This window comes from Triturus cristatus, chromosome 4_1 (genome assembly GCF_964204655.1).
Source record: "Triturus cristatus chromosome 4_1, aTriCri1.1, whole genome shotgun sequence".
Classification (NCBI taxonomy): Eukaryota; Metazoa; Chordata; class Amphibia; order Caudata; family Salamandridae; genus Triturus; species Triturus cristatus.
The window spans coordinates 116291443-116309788 of record NC_140585.1 but is presented as its reverse complement, the minus strand read 5'-3'; the positions used below and the strand labels follow the sequence as shown (position 1 = coordinate 116309788).

The 18346-nt window shown below is 44.3% G+C and overlaps 1 protein-coding gene across 3 annotated transcripts in view; it reads right to left on the bottom strand.

Moving 5' to 3' along the window:
- Positions 1–18346, bottom strand: part of LOC146844085 (uncharacterized) — a 109930-nt gene that overhangs the window by 20288 nt on the left and 71296 nt on the right. Inside the window, exons 2-4 of one of the 3 annotated variants that reach the window (XR_014981128.1) lie at positions 7758–8136; positions 7316–7486; positions 1351–1397 (exon numbers count right to left, since the gene is read on the bottom strand). Coding sequence is in view for 1 of the 3 variants with exons in the window: in XM_085651759.1 (XP_085507885.1) it covers positions 1351–1397; positions 7951–7964 (61 nt within the window). In the remaining 2 variants the exon portion in view is untranslated. The remainder of the gene's footprint in view (positions 1–1350; positions 1398–7315; positions 7487–7757; positions 8137–18346) is intronic. The other 2 variants (XM_085651759.1, XR_014981129.1) reach the window with 2 other exon arrangements.

Below are 18346 nucleotides of genomic sequence, written 5' to 3'. Positions count from 1 at the left end.
TAAGTCTGTCTTAAGTTTGTCTTAAGTCTGTCCTAAGTCTGTCTTAAGTCTGTCTCAAGTTTGTCTTAAGACAAACTTAAGACAAAATCCTAACTTCTGTGAATACCAAAAGTAGTAAGTTTAGGATTTTGTCTTAAGTTAGTTCTGTGAATCGGGCCCTTTGAATCCCTATTTTGCAACTCCCAGCAGAATTCCCGCGAGGTTCTTACGCTTACATTTTCACAGTGACGCCTTTGGTGAGGTATTTTGTATTTTCTGAGAGAGAATGAGCAGTTCCCGCAGCGCACCTGTTTTCCAGTGATTGTATCCTTTTTGGGTGGCAGCGCTAAGTAATTTTGGCCAGATAAGGAACTCAGTGGGCCAATGCTTTGTCTGTAACTTGATTTTCCCAGCTAGGCTATCAAGTAGGCTACAGGCAAATCGTTTCAGTGTTCCATTTCTCCGCCAGAACTAGTTATTTTCACCCAAAACTAAAACTTTGGAATACTGCAGAGACTTTTCGTTTATGAGAAGAAAACTTACTCATCTAGCTGCAACAGAGAAACTATGGGCCATATGTAGGTACATAAATACCGGTCGGTAACGGCCGAAAATCGGTAAATATCCCGTTACCGACCGGTATTTAGGCAATTGAGATGTAGGTGGCTGGATTTCAGGATTCGGTAATTTACCGAATCGGAATTTTAATTAATCGGTAAAATACCGATTCGGTAAATTACTGAATCCTGAAATCCTATGTAGGGGGCACTCAAGTGAGTGCATTTTAGGTTTCTGGATTCGTTATTTACCACCAACTACAAGTTGATGGTAACGAACGAATACCTTTTAAAAAGCAATTTTGTGCTTTTTGAAAAGTGCCATGTGGCAGACATACATGCCCTTAGGGCATGTATGTGCGCCACATGTGCACACATGCACGATTCAGGGGTGCAACAGGGTGTCAATGTGACACCCTGCCACCCATGAATATGCTCCCACTATTACCGATTCGGTATTTACCGAATCGGTAATAGTGAATAGCTACCCATTCATTCCTATGGGCCCATAGGAATGAATTGGAAGGGATGCATTATTACCGATTCGGTAAATACCGAATCAGTAATACCGAATATTATCGATTCGGTAATAATTACCGAATGTTTACCTACATTCTATTTACCGATTCATAAATACCGAATCGGTAAAATTCGGTATTTATTAATCGGTAAATAGAAATTATCTACATATGGCCCGAAAAGAGGGAATTTACTTAATGTCCTTCAAACATCGAAATTCTAGCAGTTGGGTATTCACAGCTTTTCTACTCAACAAGTAAGCAGGAATATATATATATATATATATTGTACTTACCAACACAGCAGCGCCAGCTCTGGAACTTCTTTCCTGAGGATAAAAGACTGAAAGAGAAAAATACATTTATTTAAATACTGCTTTGAGTCAGAAGTAAAGACATCTTTAAAATTAGAATATGAAGACGTAAAACTTATAAATAAGAGAGAGGCAAGATTCCACACAAGTCAAGGTAAACCACACTTCACTAGAAGTTAGAAATACAGAACAAAGAATTTGAGGCCCTTTTAGGAGTGTAGAGCTTTAATAATTTTGTGCTTATTGTTGCAGGTGCGGATAGATCCTTCTTGGGTAGTATCCAGTGAAGACACCAGTGTGGCAGTCTCTCTTTCTGTCCCATTCCCCTTTCCCCCCTGCTTCTGATATCGGAGAGATTCTGGTTTAGAGGCATTGGGGAGTTGGGAAACATTCATCGGGGTACTTCGGCCATTCAGTTCCTGTGGAAGAACCTTGATCAGGTATTTGGCTTGACAGTCGCAGCTAAAAGAGAGCTGCTGCCGCTGTAAGCCCACCACGGAGCTGCAAGACGAGAGTCATCGCCACCACCAGCCCGGTCCGCCACAGCCGCATGCTGCGGCTGCTGAGGGCCCGCCTGTCCCCGAGTGCCCAAACCATTTTGGGTGCACACTGCGGACCCCTGCAACCAAGACTTGTGGTCACTAGGAGTCCACCTGTCACCGTTTCCGCTTCTTTGAGAAGCTGCGTGCTGGGTCCTCTTTCAACGGCAGGTATCTGGTGAGCAACGCGTCACGTAGGGCCCGACCTTGAACTCAGTCAGTGTCACGTTCTGGTGAATATGTTATTGCCTTTTTGAGTCTCTACTGGTTTACGTGCATTGTAGCTTGTTAAAACGCTTTGAGAGTCTTGAGTTAAACCTTAGAGAAAGATGTTATTTTTCTAAACCTAATTGAGTTGTGTCCTTTTGTGATGTTGTTAATGTCTTATTGTGCATGGTCATAAATGCTTCACACACTGCCTCTGAGATAGGCCTAACTGCTCGTGCTACGTTACCACAGGGTTGAGCAGGGGTTGTCAAAGGGGGTAGACCCCTTGCCCTGACTTAGAAAGAAGGGTCCCTATTTGGACATTGGCGCCAGCTATTGCCAACTAGAGACCCCCATTTCTAACAGTTAGCATAAGCCCGATGTGACAGACTCGTATGCGAACGATGCCACATAGGTCAGCATTAGCCCGACATGACAGACTCATACGCGATCGATGACACATAGGTCAGCAATAGCCTGATGCGACAGACTCATACGCAAATGATCCCACATAGCCTAGCATGAATAGAACAGACTCGGACAACTCCACCAAAACATGACCAAGCATCCATTGCAGCCAACGCATCTTCCATCTAATGTTTAAAGTTAATACAATTAAAACAGATCACAAAAAAGCAAACAAGCATTGGCATATCCCCCAAAAATATTTTCAGTCTCCTTTTTGTCTTTATGATAAGACACACCCAAAACTCCACCTATATAAAGGGTCACATTTTTTCCCATGCTCCTTTGCAAATTCTACTTACTAGCCAGCAGACCACAATGCTAGACAGCACAGACACATACACACACAAATCATCCACCACATAACCACCACACAACTAGCACCTGTTAAATTATACACTCACTAAAACACACCTTTACTCACACACTCACCCTCCCCTTCACACACACATCCATCTCCACAACCACCAATCACCGTGCCACAAAAGAAGAATCCAAAGTTTACAGACTGTGAGTTGGAAGTAATAGTAGATGAAATACTCAGTGCAGAGCCTTAGTCATGTGGCAACTTAGTCCAACAGACCCACCTATCCCAGAAAACCAAGATGTGGGAGAGGATCGTCAACAAAGTGAACGCTCAAGCATGTTGTCTGCACACAATGGACAACATCAGGAACAGCTGGTATGACATACGCAGGAGGGTCAAGAAGCTCATTGGAAAAGAACATGCCCTGAGCCAGTGTACTGGCGGCAGCCCTCCTGCCAAACCGGTTCATTTCATTTCCTGGGAGGAGAAGGTGCACGACAGCCTACCACCGGGAGGGCATACATGGAATATCAGGAGTACCAGAGCCTGGTGAGTACATACTAAAATAGATTATATAATCCAGAAAATACTCATCCACAGACATCACTGTCAAGGACAAAGTCATACAAATAACTGTCAGCTGATATAGAACTATATGAACCAAATGAGCATGGGATGTGTATGGCACTTAGTCAAACAAAATTACCTGCAATCTCACAGTAATCATTACCTATTTCATTACCTTATAAATTTTACAACAAACAAAGGAATGCTTCGTGCCAAAAATAGCATCCAGCACTGCCAGCCATCTTGTCAGCATGGTTAGATTCACTTACAGTGAAGCAGAGTCACAGGAAGGAAGTGTGGGATAGCTGGGATGGTGGCCGTTTGCCAAAAGCATGCTGGGAGTCGTAGTCAGAGCTAACAGTTCTCCTCCCACATGGACCAACAAGCCCATCTTGATATATACACATTGCACAGGGAGTGGAGAAGTACTGGCAAGATGGCAGACTCTGGCCCATGGTGTGGGGACCACAAGGCCCTGCTGGGAGTTGTGCTCAAACTAACTCCAGGCACCACTGTCAGACATCTTGAATGTTACGTTTGACTGTCATGGAGACATAGTTTATGGTGGCCTATTTGTACTGTGTGGGAGGAGGAGTGGTAGTTCTGACTACATCTCCCAACAGGTCCTTGTCTCACACACCCGCTCCCACAAACATCACACCTGGGAACATGCTGTCCCAGAGAGAGGGATTGAATATATACTGTCAAAATGGCTGACACTGGTCTCTGGATTGGGGAGACCAAGTCCTTGAACGTATCCCTGACCAGAAATTGTACCTTTGACTAACAACATACCTGCAACGTAAGTTCAATTATCCACACGTTGAAAGAGGCGCAAACTTGGAATTACCTCTCAGCAAGGCCATGTGTTACAAACACCAGTCTCATTTATCTGCCATTATGTTTGCACATATCCACTGACAGGGAAGCAGAGTCACAGGACGGAAGTGTGGGATGGCTGGGAAGGTGGGTGTTGCCAAAAGCATGCCGAGAGTCGTAGTCACAGCTAACAGTTCTCCTCCCACACGGACCAACAAGCCCATCTTGACTGTACACATTGCACAGGGAGTGGAGAAGTACTGGCAAGATGGCAGACACTGGCTCATGGTGTGGGGACCACAAGGCCCTGTTGGGAGTTGTGCTCAAACTCACTCCAGGCACCACTGTCAGACATCTTAGCTGTTACCTTTACATTCACTGTACAGAACGCATAGTACCAGGTGGTCTACTTTTGATATGCGGGAGGATGAATATTGGCAGTGAATGCAAATACCATCATGCACTGCCCTATACACACCTTCTCATGCAGAACAAATAGCACCCTTGTGACTAGGCATTTACTGTGTTTAAAAGGAAATGTACCGGAAAGATGGATACACAGGGGCTTCATGTAAGAAATAGAAAAAAGTCATATGCACTGCTTGGCCTTCTCACACAATACATACTCTCAAACTCCTTCACAGTAAATTAGCTCACAATTACAGGGAAAGCATTGTCCCAGGTGTGCTCACTGTGCTTTCTGTGAAGGTGTGTGGAGGACAGAACATGGAGTAAGTTGCAGTCATTGCACTTTTCAATACACACACACAATGAAACATTCATCAGTGGCAATGGCTAACTGACAGTGAATGAATGGTCCTCAGCAAGATGCCTGACACTGTTGTATGGTGTCATGTGCCCAAGGCCTTGTTGTGAATAGCACTCAATTCCAAGATCATGGTGCGGCGTCAGCATCCTTGGCACTACACTCCCCTCACTGTCATTGATCCTCTGTGTATGAGTAGTAAGCTATTCTGGTTGGCAAGAGGGGTAGGGGTCACAGCAGCACAACTCAAGACCAAGAACCACTGCAACTCACTGGTCTGCCCATGGAAAATAACATAACGATGTGGTTGTTTTAAGAACCGCTTGGCAATTGCATGCATTGTAACATGAATGCTGTAATAGCTGCTTCACATTAACACAATCATCAAAGTACTATGTAGTAAAACTAGACATAGATACTGCATTGTGAGTATGTAAGTGGCCACAGCAATGTGACAGCTTCAAACATGCACAAAGACAAACACACATGCACACATCTGGATAAAGGTCCCAATAGGAAGAGTAAGTATGTCATTGTTAAAGCACATATGTGTAAAACATCAATACACCTGTGTCATGCACAGGGTAACACATGACAGTCAATGTCTATGTACAGTCAAGGAAACAAGACATGCATATTAATGCACCAAGCTGGAAATGCTCAGAAAAGTACAGCTAGTCCAAAATATTATGTTTACATGACAAATAGTCTTGTGTCTGTGATGATTGATGAGTATATATTGTAATAAACTTCTACATAACCTACAAATGATTCTTATATGTGTATGATACGTTGACCATGTGCAAATACACAACAAACCTTGTCTCACACTTCTACGCACAGTGTCTGATGATGAGAAGAACAGGCCAGGAATCACAGTCCCAGACTCTGGTTGACCCTGAGCTCCCCGGTGTGGATGTCTCTCAGCCCTCCTTGGATGAATACGAGCTACCTGGCATCTCTGGTGTGGGTCAGCATGCAGTATCAGCAGCAGTAACATCAGCAACCCCAGCGACCACTCCTTCAACATGTGCGACCACCCAGATGACCAGTACCCACACAGATACATCAAGCCTCACAAACCCTGGGAGCACTGCAACACAGGGTACTCCTGAGTTGGCAGGTAACATCCCCACTGTCCACCATGAAGGAGGCCCCATCATGTTTGTGCATTCTACAACATGTCCCGCTCGTGTGGATGGGGTGGTGGAAGTGGGCATGCTGCGAGGTTACTGCATGCAGCTGGTGCTGATGTTCAAGGTGACCAACAGATGGGCCGCAGCCTTGATGCTTATCAAGTATGCACCAGAGACTTTGGCCAGGTAGTTGGGATCCTCATGGACATGAAAGAACAGCAGGCAACCCATTTTGCCCGTGTGGAAAGACATATGGATCGTATGGAAGCAAAATGGTCCAAAATCGGTGCACAGGGACATACTCACCTGCCTCCCCCAGAGACCGACCAACATGACTGCAGCTTGCCTGTGTACCCACAACATCTGTTGCCTCAACAGCTGCATATGCCACAGGGAGGGATGAGGACTCTGGTGGAGAGACCTCTGCACTGCCGCAGCCTGCACCTGAGGGTCCCCCCAAGAAAAAGAAGAGGCCGTCCGAGGAAGGGCAATTGAGAAACTGATGGCCATGCATCCCCCAGGGACTGACATATCCTCCATTTTGTGTAAAATATTTACTTTGTTGACTTTCTCTGGACTCTCCCACATGGGATGGAGTGTCGAAGTAGGATAATATAAACAAATGACTGTGGACTTTGCTCTGAAATTTTTCATCTATCACCACTTCCAACTCCTCGTTGAACTTTGGATTTCAATTTTTGTACAGCATTACACCTTTCATTTTTTATTTCACACATTCACTGCAATAAACAAATATTTGCACAATACTTGTTATGTTTTTCTGGTGAATGAAATACAGTTTCCAGATTTTGTATGATGATCAATCTAAGAATGAGTTCTCTTTTAAAAAAACAGGAAAGGAGTATATCTACCGTATTGTGAATGAATGCTACATAACTCATATGAGAGATACATACACCAAGGTCAACACAACACACATAGTACATGCCATCGATATTCCTTGCCTACACTCTTGTAAAATTGAAACATTTAACTGCACATAAACTAAGCATTGTCTTATGAAAAGAACATCAGGGCATGAATACTATATATAAGTGAATGTTTGATGTGTGTAAACAGACAAGGCACACATCAATGTGGCTCACAGCTTTATTACACTGGCACAAGCTGTTGCACTCACCACTAAATCAAGCAGATGACACAGTGTCAATAATCAGAAATAACTTTAAATTATCATCATATAGTTGATGTGAAAGTGTGGCATAGATTCATGATCCTAATGAAGATTCCATTATGGAACAGCATTGTGGGTCTTGTAGGTCACTTGTATACATACAACAGCCAAGGGACCCTGTGAAGGAGAGACATAGAACATTATTAAATCATATATGTTTATATTTTAACATCTCCATAATGTATTTTCACCAAAATCATTATTTACATTTGCACACCAGCTGTGAGTAATGTCAACACTGTACTGGTGACCATCATAACTCAATATACACAGAGCAAAAATAAATACCATGTCAACTAGCATACACACACACGAATACAAACATAGTGTACAGCATACACATATTCTGCAAAGAAAATGCTGTATAAAATCATCTTAGCATACTTACACTCATGAGAAAAAGTTGTCTATGAGCTGTCTCCTAACATCCTGCTCCTCCTCCTCCTCATCACTGGCAACGTGTTCCAGTCCAGGATCCTCCCCTGCTGGAGGCAGCTCGTCTCCGGCATCATGTATGAGCGGTATCTTCTTCTTTCTGCCATGTTGTGTAGCATACAACACACAATCATGATCTTACACACCTTGGATGGTTCATATTGTCGTGATCCTACTGTACGATCCAAGCAACAAAATCTTGTTTTGAGAAGTCCAAATGTCCACTCGATAACTCGCCTTGTCCGACCATGTGCCTCATTGAAACGTAACAGGGGTGATTGGGTTCCTGAGTGGTGTCAGCAACCAAGGCATGTTGGGGTATCCAGACTCTCCTACATTTAACACAGAAAAATAAAGCTCTTCTCAGAAAACAGGGTATAACATGACATACAAGTAACACACTTTGCAACAAAGAAGGGGTACCCCTAAAAACGTTTCCTATATCAGGGTCTACATGGCATATATGAAAAAAAATACAGGAAACACAGTAAATGGTGGACTGTCTAGTTAAACAAACATGTAAACACCCACAAATTAGTTCTATTCAAAATTAATTCCCAGGCTGATAAAGATTGAACCACTTCGTGAAGTGCTGAGCAGCTGTAGCGGGCGGTGCGGGAGTCGGAGGTACGAGCTACTCACCCACCCCTCGCTACTGAGCGGAAACACTTTCGCGTCCAGAGCGGCTGCCATAAAGCCACTACCTGTCCCCTGAAACTGCGTGAGAGACTCTGGTGGGGGGACCGACTCGCAGACTCTCCAGTCTCTGTGCTCGTAGCCTCAGGACGGGATCCCGCGAGCAGAGCGCTGGGGGTGCATTAGACCTGCCCCCCCCGATGTGGACTGTGCCCTATGTATGATGTAATGTGGAGCCTCGCCGGTGAGAATGCGGTGTGGCGTTGTGGCTTCTGAGGGTGCTCCCATCCCTGCCTCTTTGCCACCAAGTACCGGGACAAGTATTGCCTCCCGAGAGGATCAAAGTGAAGGTTATTGTGATGAGACCCCTGGGCCCGCCATAGGAGACGGTATGCCACAGGAGGTCGCTGCCTCTCCTCTTGAAGTGCCAGCTACTTTGGGGGGTGCGCCAGCCTCTTGACCTGGACTCACGCTGCTGGAGGTGTGGTGGCCCTTCTTGCTCCTACCCACTGTACTGCCTCACATTAGAGCTGAAGACTGGGCGAGGGTCCCGCTGTTGTTTTTCCGTTTTCCTCCTGGTGTCACTGTTGAATGCTGATTCCTGCTGAGCACAGACCCCCGGCAACACCTGCATTGGAGGTTGTATATCGCTGCTGCATCCCGTTCAATCACCCCCTGGAGGACCACAACAACCAGGGTGCAACGCGAGCCCACCCAGGTGTTTCGGGACATGCTGATGAGGGGGAGGCACTGGACCAGCTCCGCGCATAAAGCGCAGCATCTCCCCCCGCAGCGCGGGATGTGCCGGGCAAAGCCCGGGCCAAGGGCGGGCCAGTCTGTGCCCGTCCGAGACTGAATGAGGCTGGATTGAGACACACCCCTGACAATTGGGTGAACGTGAGTGACTCTGTTTAATGATTGCACATCAGTTAACAGAGTGTGTTGTCAAACTAGGGTGAGTTTGTGGGAGCCCTAAAGATTGGAGTATACATTTTGAGGTATTCGAAGTCTAGTGGGGAGTACGCTTGTCTTATTTAATTGAATAAGTCCTAGTTAATAGTATATTGGACCGGGGAGGTTTAGTTACCAAATAAGTATGGGGAAGAGTACTCCACCGCCTACAAGGTTAACTACTAGGCAAAAAGCACCCGTGTTAACCCCCACTGCCAAACCCACAGCCATTGACAAAATGTTACAACAGGCTATAGGAGCTGTCTCCAGTGAAATAGCACACACTGAGAGACGCCTTTCTATAACACCAACGTTCCCAAAAACTCCACAAATTAGTGAGCCAGGAGCACTCCCCTCCTTCCAAACACCAGATCTCCTGACCACTCCAGACTCATTGCCTAGACAAGAAAGCCTAACTATTGAAAACTTGAGTATGATTGTGACGGGGTGGCAAAAAGGAAAGGAGCACCCCGGAAACTAAAAGATCATAAGGGAGGGAAACATGCGAACCATGCCCCCGTGGTGGTGCTAAACCAACGACCTGAGGGACACGTATCTGGTGAAAGTGGTATAGAACCAATGGAGCCACCGATATGGGCAACAAGCCTGGCAAAAGAGCTCAAAATCTACTTTGAACATCTCATAAAATCTGAGTTTGATGTTACAATGACACGAATTGAAAAGCAAACCTCATTGGTAGATTCCTGGGGGAGTAAAAATAACACAATTTTGCAAACTACTCAATCCGTTAAATCTTTGGACCAGACTAATGTCCCCCAACGAAATCTAGTGTCTCCACCTGGCACCACTGCGCTACCTGTCTCTGAAGGGCAAAACCTACCAGTACAAACAAATGCCTTAACTAGTATTATCCCCTTAACCCAACAAAACCAGGCCTCAGCCATTGCCCCAAACAGGGTGAATAACGTTGCAGACAACGCCCATGGCTCTAGGGACATGCCAACCACACCAGGCCCGCCAGCGGAATGTCTTTCAACTAGTAATCGAAAAGGAGATAATAATAATACTATCCAACCGAACCCAAGGAAAAAAAATTCTATCTTGCCATGTATAGACTTGCCCCCAGCCTCTACTCCTTATGTGGTTAGCTGGAGTTCCAGAGATGGAAAAAGGCCATGGGGAGTCCTACTCTGATTTAAAGAATAAAACTATCTTTTGGTTAAATAAACATAGACCTCTCCCTCATCTAATATATAGCGAAATTCTATTTGCACGCAGGGTCAGTTGGTTGGGACAGAGGCGGAAAGAAATCCCGGGCGATTGTGTTCTGATTAATTTTAGGGACCATTACAAAAATGGGGTAACCCATGGTAAAAGGACCTGGGTGAATTACTGATACCAAAAACAGTGGTCCTTGACCAATAATCAACATATCTGAGACATATGCTTCGCTTAGTTAAACGCTTAGCTAATCCTGAGCCTAAAAAACAGAAATTTTCTTTAAGAACAAAGGCTCGCAATATTCAATAAATAGTTCAAACTAACAAAGGACAACATCCAAAATACTGTGAGCTGATATACATACGTTTATTTTTTGGCAATTTTTGCAATATTAATAGGACAGAACAAGGTTGCTCCAAGGAGAAACGTGCATCAAAGGAAGGTGATTAAAGAGTGAGTGAATGAGACAAGAAATGAAAGATACATAGTAGTGAGAATATTCAATCAATTTTAGGCAATGTGGATCGGTTGTGATTCACCGTCCAGAATCCAAGTAACCTGGTCACATTCATTAAATACAAAATTATATTAGTATATTTCAAAAAATGACCCCGTTGATGGTCTTGCACGAAAAGCTGAATATGTGTCCCAGGTAGTAAAGGGTGGGCGTCGACGTTTCGACCCGTCTTGATGGCCTTAGGGATTTTTAAGCCTTGGCCTTGCGGGTCTTCATCAGGACCAAAGGGGGGGCAACCTGACTGGAAGGTGGTCTTAACTGAAACACCTGTAACGTTAAAACAAGGGGGTGTGAGGATGTTGTCCTAATTAAAACACAATTAAAAGCAAGGTATGTTGTATTAATCACATACCTAATTGATGCAAATCACAGGAAGAAATCCCTGATTCCAATGAATGGAGGGCTTGATGTCACAGGTCAAGCAAATTCGTTATAAATGAAAGGAATAATACTGAAATAGAATCCAAGTATCGACAAAACCTCATTATACCGACCACACCGTGAAGAGTGTCGGTCACTCTAAAAAACACACATCAGGCTAAGTGGAACTAATTAGGCTGTGACTATATGGCAGGCCGTTTGTGAGCAATTGAACAACAGAAGGGGCATCTTACCGCATCGAGAAAACAATTGGAACCGTTAGCGATGTATCTGCCGTTATTCAGGAAATATCGCCGAGGCGTAGGATTCGATCAAGGCTAAAACCAAAAAAGGGGCATGGTCACTTAAAACTAAGCCTGAGTGGATTAAAGATCTACGGTGTGTGGATATGGGCAGTGGAAAAACTTACCACGAGAACACAATAAATGTGCAGAACCACGGAGCGTCTGTCTCCGTTCGCATCCCAGTGCAGTGTGAGCTCGACCGCGACTTCGTGCGGTTACCAAGGCAACCGTATACGAGTTAATGACGGTGGACCCGGAAAGAGTAGAAGGACTAGTATGAATAATCAAGGTCCGATATGATCTAAACACAATGTCACAAGCGGGGCTCATGATGAGTACATGCACTGTCTGGGGTGAGGGGAACGTAGGATACTTTTCACCTACTAAATAACAGAGCGTCTGTCTCCGTGCTCACTCCAAATGAAACGCGAGCTCAACCGCTTTTCCGTGCGGTTGCCAAGGCAACCGTTTACATGTGTTAGGTAGTTAACAGTGTATGAACAGTATAGAGAAACTAACATACACTGAGAAGGTCCCATTACATCATGAAACATAAGGGAAAAACAATTGGAACCCATAACGAAGACAATGGACATATTTAAACAAAAATTACAACAATTGTGGTGGGCGATTGAGGTACTTCAATGACGTACAGACAATACATAGAACAACAATTTAAGTTAACAGATCATGTATCCACATATATTGACAAAATATAAAACATAATTATACAACAATGTAATTATCCAGTAAACGGGTGTCCAGATGTTAAGTACCCTCTACTCTAAATCAATACATAGTGCTAATTATCACCTGTCCATGTGATTTTTTATACGTGGGCCAAACCGTCCAGAAGGTGAAGTGCCGGATACTGCAACATTGCAACCGCATTCGCTGCAAGACACCCGGTGCCCCTTTGGTAGAACACTTCATCAATTTCGAACATACAGCAGACAGCCTGAGATGGTGGGTTCTGGAAAAAGTAAAACCTAACCCAAGAGGAGGTGATTTCACTGATATACTGAACAAGCAGGAGTATAGATGGATCCACTCTTTAGACACTGTCACCAGGGGTTTGAACGAACTTGAGGAAACCAACAAACAAGTTTCCATTATGAATCACAGATAGAGTGTATCTCTTCCCTAGTAGCCCCGACACTCACAATAATTTAGTCTGCAGTTAAAGGGCTCTTTAATTAGCACTATGTATTGATTTAGAGTAGAGGGTACTTAACATCTGGACACCCGTTTACTGGATAATTACATTGTTGTATAATTATGTTTTATATTTTGTCAATATATGTGGATACATGATCTGTTAACTTAAATTGTTGTTCTATGTATTGTCTGTACGTCATTGAAGTACCTCAATCGCCCACCACAATTGTTGTAATTTTTGTTTAAATATGTCCATTGTCTTCGTTATGGGTTCCAATTGTTTTTCCCTTATGTTTCATGATGTAATGGGACCTTCTCAGTGTATGTTAGTTTCTCTATACTGTTTATACACTGTTAACTACCTAACACAGTGTTACTCATAGTACGGCCCGTGGGCCGCTGGCAGCCCGCCCGGCCTTCATTGGCGGCCCGCGGACCGTGTTCGATCTTACACTATGCTGGTATGCCCTTCCTTGGAGTAAACAAGGAAGATGGCCGCAGGAGCAAACGTTGTGAATACGCTTGAATACGTATTCACAATATTTCCTCCTGCGGCCATCTTCCCTGTTTACTGCTTGCCTGTGATACGCCTGCCTGCCTCTGACGTCACACCTGGACCCGGCGCGAAGATCAGGCCCTTTAAAAGTCAGCTGTAACTAGCGCTAGTTACAGCTGACTTTTAAAGGCCCTTTGGTGAGCTTCCTGTTGACGACGTCTTCCTTCCAGCCCGGAGAACCTTCGCAGCAGTCTGGTGTCATCCTTCCAGCCCGCAGCCCCGGAGAACCTTCGCAGCAGCCTGGTGTCGTTCTTCCAGCCCGCAGCCCCGGAGAACCTTCGCAGCAGCCTGGTGTCCGGAAAAGCGTCTCTTCGCCTGAACAGGTATGTTTTTTTTTGTGACCTCCTCTGATCGTACACTCTTCTCCCTTTCCCTTCGGTTTCCCTTCACTTCCTTGTGACAAACCATTAAGCTTGTTATACGTTTTAGCAACTAGTCAGCTTTGTTCAGGGGCAAAATCCTAGACAACTTCAATCCGGAGACTACTAAACTCACACTGGCACAAAATAGTTGGTTTGACCACTGCCGGGCCCCGCAGTTGCTTACTGCCACTAATTCCCATCAACCATCGCCCTGCTGCACGTTCACCCCACTCAGCTCCCCAGGCAGGTAAATACAGTGACTAAGGCGGCTGACTTGAGGTGCAGGGGCCAGGCTGGGCTGGGTGTTTAGAACATGCACACCTGGAATCTGGAAGTGCCAGGAGAACGTTATGGGCAGGGGGCTGATGAGCCAGACTGAGCGAGTCGACAACCCGAAAAGCAAAGAAGTATACGATGTAGAGATCTGCAATGAGTTAAGGAACATCTGACCACAGAAAATCTGGAGACCACATCCCCATCCCGCATCTTCTAAATCCCACTGCAGCTGCTGCTTCTAAAAAGCTCTGAATTTCGGACATCTGAGGTTCTGAATCTCTCTTGAGTCACTGTGAGTGGGCAAGAGCAAGGAACGGCAGGGAACGAGGAATTAGCAAGGATGATGGAAATGAAACAGTGCAATCACCCTTGAAGGATGTTTCTGAGGCAGATCAGTGCTTAATTTGGGGTGCCTACACAGCATCTTTGAGGCACCAACAATAAGAGCATTACTCTTGGCGCTCAATGTAAAAACTTCCCATCTTTGACATATGGGCTGGTAGCTTTCCCAGGGATGGGCATCTGGTTAAACCGTATACAATGCACATTAATTTCATCTGCCTAATTCTACCTGGCAAGCCATAATAGGATTGGATTTCATCTTCAGCATTGAAATTTCTCTCTCAATTCTTGATCACCTTTATGTGATACACCTTGCTGAAGACCTCCCTTTAAGAAACAATATCAGGCTTTTTCTCACAGTTTCAAATTAACGCTATTATCCCACTTTGCAACTAGAAGAGTTATGGAATGCCGAAATGTCCCAACTACAATTTAAACAAGTAGTTAGGAAACAGACACAAGCCCTCTCAATTTTAATGTACATGAAGACATTACAAAACAAGAAACATGCAGGCTATATAGCAGAGACTTTCTCTGGGAAGAAATTGATCAATTACCTTTCCTGCTGTCTAGCCAAATCAATGAGACTACAATTCATCCACATTCGTTTTTTATGCTCTCCCTTAATGGAGCCCAGTCAAGAATGGCTGTCAGGTAAAGACTATTCAAAACAATGGCACCTGTTCAATTATAAATTAGAATCAATGCTGCATGTACTTTGTAGCATCCTTAAAACAAAGCAACCTATTTGCAATAAATAACAGTTTTAAAAATCGTTTAATAATATCCTGGTAAAATTTGCAAACATAGAATAAACTGCTGGGTAGATTGAGCAGTGTTGCCATTACACGGACAGTTTGGTAGCTTCTTTGTCCATGCCCCTATTCGTGGGAACGCAACTAGGAAATGTAAAGTGCATAACCAAAGCCTAGTAAGATAAAACCAATCCTGTATACTAGTTATAGTTGATAAATAACATTGGGTACAATTAAACAAGTCGCAACTAAGAAAACACTTAAGAGAGAGATTAGCACTCTCACTGGTTTACGACTTGGCCTCACTTTGACCCATATTAAGCATCTTTAATTCCTTTTTACTGTAATATAAAATACTACACTGGTCATCCAGAGTAAAATTTACGTCTATAGATTTTAAGAGGCTTTTCACATGACCAAACCAGGTAATTGTATCTCTGTCATCTAGAACCTAACAGATCTCAATTATTTCTTTATTCCAGTTTTAGACCATAATTGGTCCTCCTCCCTGTGAAGCTCTCAAAGGCATAGCCTTAAATACTTAAATATTAAATACGGCTCCCCTAGAGACCCTGCAACACCCAAAACGTAGAGAAAAGGCCTAGAAATCCTAATACCTTACATCAGGCATCTCCTTGAACTCTCCTTTGCTGATGGTGTGGTTCCAAAACGGTGAAAGCAAGCAGTTCTCCCCATAAAAAAGAAACCGGGTGCCAACTCGATTCAGTTAGAGAACTTCCGCCCTCTCTCACTCTTGCCCTATTTTGCAAAAATAGTCGAAAAAGTGGTTAATACTCAACTGACCGCCCATGTGGACCGGCACAGCCTACTCCACCCTACTCAATCAGGCTTTAGGACCACTCACTCCACAGAATCTGCATTGCTCTTGTCAACTGAGACAATACGCAGACATGTAGATGAGGGTCAGACAGTCGCACTGATTCTTTTGGATCTCAGTGCGGCCTTTGACACTGTCTCACAAATTGCTTTTACAGTGTCTCAGTGAAGGGGGTTGGACAAAAAGGCACTAAAATGGATGGGTGCCTTCTTGCAAGACCGGAGCTTTCAGGTGGCCCTTCGACCTCACTATTCTAAAAGTCTTCCACTGTCTCAAGGGGTCCCTCAGGGCTTTATACTGAGTCCCACCCTTTTTAACAAATTTGCACGAAGTAGGGGCATTGATTGATGGCGGTTGATTGATCGGGTTCGGCCTCAAGCACAGATTTCAGCTGGCATAGAGGGCAAAGTTGAGCTACAATGTTTTGTTAAAATTGTCCCCACCTGAAACCAGGGCCCTCCCCTTGTCCACTGCAGGTGCCTGCGTTCTACCTCATGGTCACAGGGTCAAATCCCGGCGGGTCCTGCCCTTCATCCATCTGAGGTCGATAAAATGAGTTGGGTAGCAACAAACATCTGTTATTTAGCGCCAAGATACCTGCGCGTGAACGTGTGCTTTTAAATACGTGTGTGTGCATGCCATTTATTTCAAATCCCTATTGAGTGACATGTGCAGGTTTACCCATTATGTTGTATGTTTAAACAAAACATTACTTTGATGTTGCTCACAGATCTGTTGCGCGAAGTGGTGTTGGTCCATCGGTCGTGACGCAGTATCGGTCGTGGGGTGTGTCGGTTTACCAGTCGTAGGGTGCTGTCGGGCGCAAAATCCGAATCCTGGTCCTTGTTATTTATTGTGTAGTAACAAAGTAGCTGGAGAGCTCCGCAATGGCCTACAGTCCAGTTTCCAAGCCTTGCAAACGACCCAGATCGATCCTGAGTGAACACAGGACCTTCCAGGAAGCATGGGAAGAAGAGTACTTGTTTGTGGAATGCCCAAAAGAAAAAGCCACTTGTTTGCTTTGCAAAGAGAAAGTAAATGTGCTTAAGAGGTATAATCTGGAACGGCACTACAAAACGCGGCACTCTGGATACACTGCAAACTTTCCACTGAACTCCAAACTGCGTTCTGCGAAGGTGGCATCACTAAAGGAAGCCCTTGTATCCCAACAAAAGCTCTTTCTGTGCCAGATGAAAGAATCCGAGGCAGTAACCGAGGCATCCTTCCAAATTTGCTACTTACTTGCCAAACATAAAAAGCCATTTACAGAAGCAGAGCTGGTTAAGAAGTGTTTTCTGTCGGCAGCAGACATTTTATTTGCCAACTATCCTAATAAATCAAACATTATGAAGGAAATAGGTGCATTGCAACTGTCAGATTCCACATGCACACGTCGCATTGAGTCAATGGGTGACAATGTTCTAGCGCAGGTCATCAATGCAGTCAAGCTGTCCCCTTTCTTTAGCATTGCTGTGGATGAGTCAACAGATGTAGGTGATGTGGCACAGTTAATGATTTGGGTGAGGTATTTGGAACAAGGAATCATTCCAAAGGAAGAGCTACTCTGCCTTTTGCCATTGCATGGTCACACAAGAGGAGAGGATGTATTGGCCAGCATGTGTCATTTCTTTGAATCTCATCACCTGCCATTGAACAATCTTGTAAGTGTCACTACAGATGGGGCACCCTCCATGATTGGACATGAGAAGGGCTTTGTATCTCTGTTAAGAAAAAAACTTCAATCATCCACTTTAATTGATTATCATTGTATAATCCATCAGGAAGCATTATGCGCCAAAATAAAACAAGGGCAACTAAATGAGGTTATGAAGCAAGTCGTTAAAATTGTTAATTATATTCGAGCAAAAGCACTCAACCACAGACTTTTTAAATCATTGCTGAGGGATGCGGAAAGTGAATATGCAGATCTGTTGTTGCATACTGAGGTTAGGTGGTTGAGCAAAGGTAGAGTGCTAGAAAGATTTATTAGTTTGCTTTCTGAAATTGAACAATTTGTAATCAGCCGAGGGCAGTCCTTCCCAGAATTATATGACTTGCAATGGCTCACCATGCTCCATTTTCTGTGTGACATCTTCTCACATTTCAACACACTCAATCTGGCACTTCAAGGTAGACAGAAACGTGTGTCCTCAATGATGAGTGCCATATACTCCTTTCGAAAGTAAACTCGAGCTGTTCCGAGAGCAGATGAACGATGGTGATCTCACACACTTTCCTAAGTTGCAGGCTTTAACACAGAGGGTTGAAAAAGCTCAGGAAATGTTGTTCAGTCTCAATCTGTGT